The following is a 10,948-nucleotide window of genomic DNA, read 5'->3' on the forward strand; positions in this document are numbered from 1 at the left end:
TAAAATCACGAAAATAATATGTTACGATGAAGTTTGGTGATGACAAACTTTTCGCCTTCACATACTTGTGTCATCCAGTGCTTCAATCTAAACCAACCGATTGAACCAATAGACAAGTTACACATTCAATTTAATGTCCAGTCCAGTTATAAAAACAAAACAAAAGCCATTGCTTCACCAACCATTATTAAGTAAACCTCTTTTAGCCGACTTAAACTAACAATAATACATTCCATTGAATTGGAATCCATGGTTTTAACTTTACAATAAGTGCACATTATAACCGTGAAATTAGATTCCTAACTATACATACGGGTTTAAAATTAAAATAACGTTAATGAATAATAAGCATGTATGAGGTGTTTCCAGGATGAAATGGTACTGAGCACCCATTTATCAGGATAGCCACATTTATTCATATAGCGTCCGATACATTACACCATGAGGAACTTAATTCATCCACGCAGAAATAAGTAAAGGGAACAATAAGTAGAAAAGCTCAGTGGAAGGAGAAGTCGTTTTTTGAAATGGGATCACGGCAAAACAACTTTCGTTGCCTTGTCCACTGCCCTTCACACACTCCCGTGTGTCTAACCTCATCACAGCAATTTCTTATTCATTCCAATGCTTTATTAAATTTAAAAAAAAAAAAAAAAAGAGCTTCAGTGTGTGTAACAAACAGATCATGAACTGAAATATATTCAGTTTCACTGAAATCCGCTAAGATAATTTATATTTATCATCATAAGCCCCAAATTGATTTAGAAAACATAAACGCATAATAAGAATGGTTGATTGATTGTGCTCAGACAGCCAAGGGTTTGTCGTCAAAAGAAAATGGGAAGAAGAGCCCAATATCAGAAACTCTAGTCCACAAATTGCTTCATCATCGCACAATCAAATTTTCAAAATCAACATATAAATAAATAAAGAAAATGAGAATCCACCACACCATAATATCATAAACAACCAACTCTTATTGATATGCGATAACTGGTGAGGTGATGGAAGAAGGCGCAATGACGGTGTGAATTTATAGCCTCATACAACAAGAAAGAAAGAAAGAAAGAATAAGATAGATTAGGGTTACGTTAACTAGGGTTTCATGGGCTACCTGTGTGATCCGTTTAAGTGTGGGCTTAATTTGGCCTCTTATTTACCTCCTACGGTACCCTACAAGGCTACAACTATACTATTATCCAGAGGTAAGGCCGTCCAAATCGCTCGTCGCTCGAACTCGCTCGCCACTCGTTCGAAAATTGCTCGAAAAATTTTCGCTCGTTTTTTCGCTCGACTGGAAAGAGCCGCTCTGCTCGATTCGGTTTGTAAACGAGCCAAGCAACGAGCAAAGGTCTGCTCGGTTCGGTTCGGCTCGAATATTTTTAATTTATTTTATATATAATTATATATGAACAAATATATAAATATAAAGACAAAACACATAAATATAAGCATACAATTATTTTTACCCTTTAAAATTTTTCATATTCCGTCAATTTTACTGTTTTATTTGTTCGTTTCAAGTTTTTAAAATACTAAAAGTTTGTTTACATAATCATTAAATCTCACTTCAAACTTATATTTAATAAAAATTTACAATCTATTACACGTTTTTCTACAAACTACTAATTTATTTATAAAATATATTATTTACAACCTTCAAATTTGTTTCTTATTGAAATTTTTAAATTGAAAAAGAAATAAATAATGCTCGAAATCGCTCGATGTTCGATCGAAAAATGCTCGATTCGATTTTGGCTCGTTTCGGTTTTCGCTCGGTTCGAATTTCAGTCGTTCGGTTCGGTTCGGTTGTAAATGAGCCAAGCAACAAGCAAGCCTTCGCTCGGTTCTGCTCGGCTCGTGAACAGCCCTATCTAGAGGTGAAAAAAAAAATCTGAACTCCGAACCGTACCCAAAAAAAAAATCCGGAGCCGGTTTTTAATACCCGAAACCGTATCCGACCCTACCCGTAAGGTACGGATAGATTATGCATTTCAGTACTAAAACCCGAACCGGACCCGAATTGTACCCGGTAATACCCAAACAGGTTCCATACCCGGAACCGAGTTTTCTCAATACCCGAAACTGTGATTTCAAATACTCGATCTATACCCGAAAAATACCTTAAAAATACCCGAAAAATACCACTAAAAAGTGCAACCTTTTAAAAATTTCAATTTATACCGGAAAAATATTAGGAAAAAACCCGAAAATTCGGTTTTTTCAATACCGGAAAATAGAGTATTCAAATACCCGATTTTAGAATACTCGGTTCTATACACGAACCGAACCCAATGCATAGGGTATGGTTTTAGAGACAATACCCGGACCCGAACCCTACCCGGTTATTACCAATACCCGATTTTCCAATACCCGGTCATACCCGAACCCGGTTCCATACCCGAAAACCGAGTATTTGAAAAACCCGTTTTGTGCACCTCTACTATCAACAAACTTTTCGACTCGACGTGAAAGACAATCATCTCAAACATATTAAAATTCCAGTAACTAGATTATCACATACACGTAGATAAAAGCTATTATAAAGAAAAAAAATTACTTTTATTTGAACGACCAATAAAAATTTTCATTACTAACCAAAAACAAGTGTAATTGATTAGTACTACGGCCTACTCATATTACGCACATGCTATAAATTAAAAGTTCGCCATATCTTCTACGTAATTAGCTCCTAATATGTCATATTCCGAAACCCAAAGATACCCAATGCTTTAATGTCTCTCACCACTTTATCACCTTCTACTTGTTTTTTGTTTAAGACCAGACCATACGCACCAAATTGTGAGGAGGCATATCACATGTAATACTTTTGCCTTCCACTTTAATCATACATCACCAAAATATCACGAATACTAAACGCAAAGAAAACATGAGTATTGCACCACTGCGAAATCACCTGCCAAGCTACTTGACCAAAGCTACATGTAATGAAAATGCCCTCCGCTGACTCTTCTACCTCACCACAATCCGAGCATGTAACAAAGGAGCAGTCGCATTACGTTTAGCTAATGCCACCAGTGATGGTATTCTATCCATTGCTCTCCATCCAAACACACCCATCTTTTTTGGTACCCAATTATTCCATTGAAAATAGCTAAACCCAAACAAAGGCGGATCTAGGCCACAATCTCAGGGAACACGTTAAAAAAAATTACCGTGTTTTATACAATGTAAACGGATTTTTTTTTACCGTATTTCCAACAATAACCGAAATGTTTTACGATATTTCGTACAATATATATTTTTTTTTGAACTTGGTGTTGAACCGGTATCATTATTTTCTTAGAATTTTCGTTTAAAAAGATTGATGATAAGACTTTTCCTTCTAATCTCCCAAGTTCACTAATTATAAAGGGACAACATTTAAACCTTAGTACCATAATCACTTACAATTTACACATAAACCCTAAATCCATAATCAATTACAATTTTCAAATTACATATTCAAATATTCGACAAACCATAATCAATATTTCAGTTGCTACCAAGGGGGTGGTGGTCCATTGGCAAATGCAAAGTCTTTAAAACACCTGGGTTTAGGAGGGGTGGTCTTGGGTTCAAGTCACATAGGCAACAAAATTAGAAGAAGTTCACTGTTAACTAAAAAAATCATTCAGTTGCCTATAAACAATTCCAAATTAACAAAAATATATAAACAAATAAACAATTACAACTTTAAATATAAGCAAAATAATACTTAAGTTGAACAAGAATAATTTAAACCGTAAAAGAGGGACCGAAGAGCACCGACCGTCGGCTACTCGGTTGCAGCATGGATGAAACTTCGTTTTTAGAATGTTGATGTTCGGTCTAAACCAAGCGTTTAAGACTTTAAGCATTAGGGAACAACAAATAATGCTTTTATTTGATTTATCTTAAATTTGGTAACGGAGGCTACCCCCTCATTGTAAGCTAGGTCTGCCCCTAAACCCAAAACCATTTCGTTATTTCCATTTGGATACATTATCAAACCGTATGACATCTTATGATACCAGAGGCCGGCTTACTAAATTATAAGTTTCATTATGACATGATGACTGACAAATTGAATTTTATCAATCCCATTTTTTTAGGTTGGTCGATAATAATTCTACATTAGAAAATCCCTGCCACAGGTAGGGGTGCAAACGAGTAAAGCTGAGCTCGGCTCGTTTAACTTACGCAGGCTCGAGCTTGGCTCCTTTCGAGTTCATTTTAAAAAGTTTTGAGCTCGGCTCGTCTATTATTTATTAATTATTTTTTATATAATTATATATGTATAATAATATATATTATTTAGTTATTTTTGTTTATATTTTCGTAACATTATATGATAATTAAATAATAATTATATATATTTTAAAATATTCTATAAATGACAGACTCGTTTAGGCTCGCGAGCCCGCTTGAGCTTGATAAGTGAAGGCCGGGCTCGATTAAGCTCGACTCAGTTGAGCTTTTTAATGAGTTGATCTCGAGTAGCTCGGCTCATTTGCACCCCTAGCCACAGGTCCCACCTTTTGTTTTCATTAGGCACCCGTTACAAATAACTTATCTCTGTTAAGCATTTTCTTGATATTAAACCTATTATTTTGGGCTTTTAATCGAAATAATGATTCTAGTTTATTGATGTAAACTTACCGTAAAACGATGCTCCTAATAACAAAACGATGCTTCAATTTAGGAGTTTACACTTCTAATTAACAACCACCAAACCGTTTTACGGTAAGTTTTATATCAATTGATTCATATCGTCCTTTCGCTTAAAAACCCAAAATAGTCAATTTGAAATCCAGAAAAAATTTAACGAAGTTAAGTTAATTTAACGGGTTCCTATGAAAACAAAACAATTTGCCTTGTTGGATTTAGAAAAACAATATATACAAAAACAGACCTGATTTCATTTGCCATCAAATCCTCCGATCAATCGTCGTCGTTACGTCAGATCCAAATCCAATCGCCGGCGAACATGATGTGGCACGCCGTCCTTCTCTTCCTCCTCGCCGCCGCCTCCTTCCTCTCCTCGCCGGTGGTGGCTTCCGAGTACGATCACAAGGTTGGTTAACTAACGCCAAACCCTAATTATTATTATTATTAATTCCGATACTCATCATTCAATTTCCTACATCTTTCATTAATAATAATTTATTATCAATGCCTGCATTTTACAATTCACTGTATTTGAATTTGATTAGTTTTGCTTAATTGATTTATGTAACGAATTTAGCTCAACATTATTTTGAGGTGTGTAGTTTTTGCTAGGGTTTAGATACCTATTAGTGTGTTGGTGTAAGGGAGTCGCTCATTTGAATCGAGCTGAGCTGAGTTTGAAGGCTCATTAATAAACGAGCTAGAGCCCGAGCTTCACATTTCGAGCTCACGATCCTAAACAAGCCTCTTATCTAATATATTTATATAATAACTGTTATTATATATAGACATATGATAAAACTAATTTAATAAAAATTGTTATATTATGTATAAAATTATTATTATAAATATGTATGTAAATAATTAAAATATAATAAACAAGCCGAGATCTGAACTCTAGCTTTAGAAAACAAGCTGAGCTCAAGCTTGGCTCGTTACACATCTTTATTAGTTTGGATACTCCATTAATCGGTATTTAAAATTTAAATGGACTTGTAATGTGGTGTAAGTGTATGTATTTTTCCAATTAAAAATTAATAAACAAGCTGAGACCAAGCTCTAGCTTTAGAAATACAGCTCTAAACGAGCCGAGCTCAGGCTCGAGCCCTCTTAAATTAAAACGAGTCGAGCTATTTATCCATAAACGAGCTCGAATTCAGCTTATTTGTCTGTGGTACTCCATTAATTGATATTTACAATTAAAATGGACTTATATTTTGGCATAGTCTTGTGTAGTTTTCCAGCATACTGATTCCACTCTGTATGCATGATGATTTGTTTTGCAGTATCATACAGATGATCCAGTTAACCTTTGGGTGAACAAAGTAGGGCCTTATAATAACCCACAGGAAACATATAACTACTACAGTCTTCCATTTTGTCGTAAGCCGGGTAACCCTGGGCACAAATGGGGTGGTCTAGGTGAAGTATTGGGTGGAAATGAACTTATTGATAGTCAATTTGACATCAAGTTTCAGAGTAAGTTGGTCATTGTTTCTTGCAATGTTTTAGCTTATGTAATCAAATGGTACATGACATAAGTAACATGTATCATTTTGCAGAGAATGTTGAGAAGAATACAATTTGTAAACTTGACCTTGATGAATCGAAGGTTAATCAGTTTAAAGAGGCCATTGAGAATAACTATTGGTTCGAGTTTTTCATGGGTATGCCTTTTAGTCTTCTGTTCACATTTTACTTGCATATGTTTATTGTTTCTTCTTCTTCTTCTTCTTTCTGATATCATTTTCTTTGGTTTTTGCTGTGTGGAATCCGAACTCAGATGATCTGCCATTCTGGGGTATGCATCATCTATCAAAACCACCTTTTTTTTACACAATTTCATCTCTTAATGTTCTTCTAGTATATCATACTAATGTTTATTTTTGTTTTACCATTGTTGTTTATACAGGTTTTGTTGGGGAGACACTTACTGATAAGAACAGTGATAGCAAACATATGTTATATACTCATAAGAATATTACTCTAAAATACAACAAAGATCAGGTCTCTATCTTATATTTGCATACGAGCTTGTACAGTGGTAATTCGGATTCATAGTAACTGTTTTCTTATATCATGGGTTCTTATTATTACAGATCATTCATGTTAATCTCACTCAAGAAAACCCAAAACCACTAGAAGCTGGGAAAACACTAGACATGACGTACTCGGTCACGTGGTCCGAAACTAATATCACTTTTGCACGCCGTTTTGATGTTTACTTGGATTATCATTTCTTTGAGCATCAGGTATCTTATTGAGTGTTGAACAGATTATAAAACTTTATGAAATTAATACGTAAAATGACAAATCTTGTGAGAAAAGTGATGAGAGTAAAAGTCTCCCATATTAGGTTAATATGGGTAAATATGTATTTTTATCTTATTCTTTGATAATCATTGTTTGTTGTAACTGAAACTAATTTTATCACTCATATTATGAAAGTTCATCATGAGGTTACACTTGTGTATTGATTTGTGCAGATTCATTGGTTTTCTATTTTTAACTCGTTTATGATGGTTATCTTCCTCACTGGTTTGGTTTCAATGATTTTGATGCGGACTCTTAGAAATGATTATGCTAAGTATGCTCGGGAAGATGATGACCTGGAAAGTCTGGTATGCTGCTCTTAGTTAATGAGATTCATAAATTGGACCAATCTGGGCACCAATTATTTGAATTTTAAAATGTTTGTTTTTTTAGGAAAGAGATGTAAGTGAAGAATCTGGTTGGAAGCTTGTGCATGGAGATGTTTTCCGACCACCTCGTAATTTGGTTTTGTTGTCAGCGGTGGTTGGAACAGGTGCTCAATTGGCGCTGCTGATTCTTCTTGTCATTTTGTTTGCCATTGTTGCAACATTATACATTGGGTATGTTATACCAGATTTCCGCATTATGGGTGAATTTGGACCTGTTTGGCTACCTTTTCAGCTATATTACTTATTTGATCTGGTTGAGACAGAACATAACTCAATTAACCAATTCATAAATACAAGGTCAAAAGTGCCATCTATTCTCCACTTAGTAGTTACTCATATGCTTCGATAGAGGTTGCAATTTTGACCTGGTTAATTATGAATGGGTGATTCGGGGTATGTTTTATTTGTAGGGTAAAAATCTCAAATCAAAAGAACAATAAATTAGCTAAAAGGATATGGTATAAAGTGGCCCCAAAAGTGTTACTTTTTGAAATCATATTTAACGTACATGTTAAAATCTAGATTATTATCGTAATATGTTACGTTTCGAAGAAAAAACATCACTTTATTGTAATATCTAGATGATTATTAATATGTTACTTTTTGAAATCATATTTAACACATATTATTTGTTGAAAATTAATACAGTGGCATCATCATCATCATCATCATCAGTGTTTTTTGTTTCTCGACTCAAACTTCCAACCCATTCAGTTTTGCTATCTCTATCTTGTAAATTATCATTTTAAATAAGATTTTCTATTGTTAATATAGGAGAGGAGCGATTGTTACTACGTTCATCGTGTGTTATGCTCTGACATCATTCGTATCGGGCTATGTGAGTGGTGGCATGTATTCACGCCATGGTGGTAAGTACCCTGAGTTAATGTTTCTGTTTCTCTTTTGACTCTTAAAAACACATTTAAAATCTTTGATTTGCTAAGCTTTTGTGTTTTCCTTCCAGGTAAAAACTGGATAAAGTCGATGATCCTAACCGCATCTCTTTTCCCATTTTTGTGCTTTGGAATCGGCTTTGTTTTAAACACGATTGCTATATTTTACGGGTCTCTAGCTGCAATTCCATTTGGCACAATGGTGGTTGTTTTCGTGATATGGGGTTTCATCTCTTTCCCTTTAGCTTTATTTGGTACAGTTGTTGGAAGAAACTGGAGTGGGGCCCCAAACAACCCATGTCGTGTGAAGACCATTCCTCGCCCCATACCCGAAAAGAAGTGGTATCTCACACCATCTGTAGTCTCCATAATGGGAGGATTGCTACCTTTTGGCAGTATTTTCATTGAAATGTACTTTGTCTTCACATCTTTTTGGAATTACAAGGTATCTTATCTTCAAATCCTTATATTTTTAGTTTTTAAAGTCTTGGTTCAATTGCTATTTATGTTACCTGAATTTTATTATACATTTGTTGGCAGGTGTACTATGTTTATGGTTTTATGCTGCTCGTTTTTCTGATTCTCATCATCGTAACTGTGTGCGTGACAATTGTGGGAACATACTTCCTGCTAAATGCTGAGAATTACCACTGGCAATGGACTTCCTTTTTCTCTGCAGCCTCGACAGCTATTTATGTCTACTTGTATTCAATATATTATTATTACGTCAAGACCAAGATGTCGGGGTTTTTCCAAACCACATTCTACTTCGGATACACCGCCATGTTCTGCCTTGGTTTAGGAATTCTTTGTGGTAATTTAAATTTCATAATTTATGTTAATTTATATAAAAGTTGTCGCCTTGTCGGTATATGTCCCATTTTACTAACTGAATCCCTTTTCATTTAAATGTCCAGGGGCTGTCGGGTACTTGGGCTCTAATCTCTTTGTGAGACGGATTTACCGAAACATTAAGTGTGATTAGCGAACACTTTTAACAGACAAACGCCCTACAATGGTGTTCCTGGTTTTGTAGTTTATTTTGCTGATACCAAATGAAGATTTGAAGCAGATTAAAAGGCAAGGGCGTTCATCGAGTGGTTTCAACTTTTACAGGATGAGGTCTTTTCTTTTTTCCATGTAAGGAATGAATGAATGTAGAAGAAAGGTCTAGGAATATGTTTAATTGGGGGGTGGGGTGTTAGAGCATTCTCATCCCATCCCTTATCCCCATCCCTATAATTTAGCTAAAAACTCATATTCCTTAAATTTATTTCTCACTTTTAAAAAACCTTCCACATCCAATCCTCCATTTCCTATCTCTATATTATTTTTTTTATTATTTGTTTCTTCTTTTTTCATTCACAACCTTAACCACCATCTATTTTGTCTTATTGTCTATTTTGTCAAACAATCAAACCCATGAAACCGACTTGCGCTACTCATAAAAAAAAGATATTATACTTGCTATTAAAATTTCTATATAAATAGGAAAACGGATCATTGAAAGGCTAATCATTCAAAACCATACAATTAAAGTAAAACTATATCACAGAACGCAAACAATTAGATCATAACAAAGCATTAATACTCAAAAACTTAAATTCGACAACATATTATAACTTCACCAAAAGAAAGACTGCCTTTTTAACTTACGGTTATCTAAATTCGTCAACATCGATTAACGCTTCACTTGATAACGCTTAAAAAAACCACCAAAAAATAGTTAGCATCAAGTAATTACTAAACATTCAAAAAATAGTCTTCGGTCTTCAAAGTTGATTATCTAAATCATGGTGATGCCTCATTATGATTTCCCTTTAAAGTCCCTCAAAATATAGTCGTTGAATTTTAGACATGACACTCACATCCATCATCATATTTCTTTGATCTGAATCCTTTGCAAGCTCCGCTTTCTCAGCTTCAATCCTCAACTTTTCTTTCTTTAACTTCAACCTTTCATCTTCAAGATGTAACTTTTTTTGCTCATTTGCGTTGTCATGCTCCATCTTCTCAGCCTTAAGACGATAATACTCTTTCTCTTGAGCACTCGACTCCTCTAAAAGGGTATACTTCATCTTTCTAAGTTGGATTATTTCCTCCGATTGAATGCTTTGGGCCTTTCGTTTTGCTTTTTCAGCTTTCCTACCCATTGGTCGGTCCAACTCGATAACATTCTCTGTGGGGGATGAGATTGTGGTTGTAACATTTGCCCCGATCCGACCCGACCCAGGTACCCGTTTCTCTGATCCGATCTCTTTCTTTTGCGATTTAATATTTATTTATACTTATATTTTACTTTTAATAATAATAATATATTTTCCTTCCCGCCTCTTTCTCTCTCTTTCTTTCCGCCGTCCCGTCCCTCTTCCTTCTCTCTTCCGCCTTCTTTTCCCTCTTGTCGCCGTCCCGCCCTTACGCCTTGTTTCCCTCTTTTTCTTCTAACTCTTTGCTTGTCCTTTGTTCCTTCCCGCCTAAGGTCGTCTGCGCAGCTCCACGCGCCAGACTCCTTACAAGGAAGCCTGCGTGAAGACCATCTGTTCCCGCAATACGCGAGACGAACTCTTCTCGCAGCGCGCTAAGAATTGTAATTCTTCTCGCAGCGCGCGAAGAACGGTAGTTCTTCCCGCGACGCGCTAAGGATTTGTAGTTCTTCTCGCAGCGCGCTAAGAATCGTAGTTCATCCCTCGACGCGCGAAGAAT

General features: G+C 35.4%; 1 protein-coding gene and 4 non-coding genes across 5 annotated transcripts; 1 reads left to right on the top strand and 4 right to left on the bottom strand.

Annotated features, from left to right (window-relative positions):
• Window positions 1-348: 348 nt before the first annotated feature.
• Window positions 349-474, bottom strand: LOC143605092 (small nucleolar RNA snoR80). The gene has a single exon (XR_013148438.1). It is a non-coding gene; the product is annotated as a small nucleolar RNA snoR80 (small nucleolar RNA).
• Window positions 475-494: 20 nt separating this feature from the next.
• On the bottom strand, window positions 495-609 carry LOC143605091 (small nucleolar RNA Z152/R70/R12). The gene has a single exon (XR_013148437.1). It is a non-coding gene; the product is annotated as a small nucleolar RNA Z152/R70/R12 (small nucleolar RNA).
• A 48-nt stretch (window positions 610-657) lies between these two features.
• LOC143605090 (small nucleolar RNA R11/Z151) lies at window positions 658-752 on the bottom strand. The gene has a single exon (XR_013148435.1). It is a non-coding gene; the product is annotated as a small nucleolar RNA R11/Z151 (small nucleolar RNA).
• A 45-nt stretch (window positions 753-797) lies between these two features.
• LOC143605089 (small nucleolar RNA Z157/R69/R10) lies at window positions 798-899 on the bottom strand. The gene has a single exon (XR_013148434.1). It is a non-coding gene; the product is annotated as a small nucleolar RNA Z157/R69/R10 (small nucleolar RNA).
• A 3,975-nt stretch (window positions 900-4,874) lies between these two features.
• On the top strand, window positions 4,875-9,336 carry LOC143605086 (transmembrane 9 superfamily member 1-like). Its single transcript, XM_077081334.1, has 12 exons — window positions 4,875-5,056; window positions 5,937-6,129; window positions 6,213-6,317; window positions 6,434-6,451; window positions 6,563-6,657; window positions 6,750-6,902; window positions 7,137-7,271; window positions 7,357-7,523; window positions 8,127-8,221; window positions 8,317-8,690; window positions 8,786-9,059; window positions 9,163-9,336. The coding sequence occupies exons 1-12, from the start codon at window positions 4,970-4,972 to the stop codon at window positions 9,228-9,230; spliced, it is 1,764 nt and encodes a 587-aa protein (XP_076937449.1). The 5' UTR covers window positions 4,875-4,969; the 3' UTR covers window positions 9,231-9,336.
• The last annotated feature ends 1,612 nt before the right edge of the window (window positions 9,337-10,948 follow it).

Source organism: Bidens hawaiensis, unplaced genomic scaffold, assembly GCF_021521415.1.
Source record: "Bidens hawaiensis isolate Kalapana, Puna unplaced genomic scaffold, B.hawaiensis_p1.1 tig00067868_1, whole genome shotgun sequence".
Lineage (NCBI taxonomy): Eukaryota > Viridiplantae > Streptophyta > Magnoliopsida > Asterales > Asteraceae > Bidens > Bidens hawaiensis.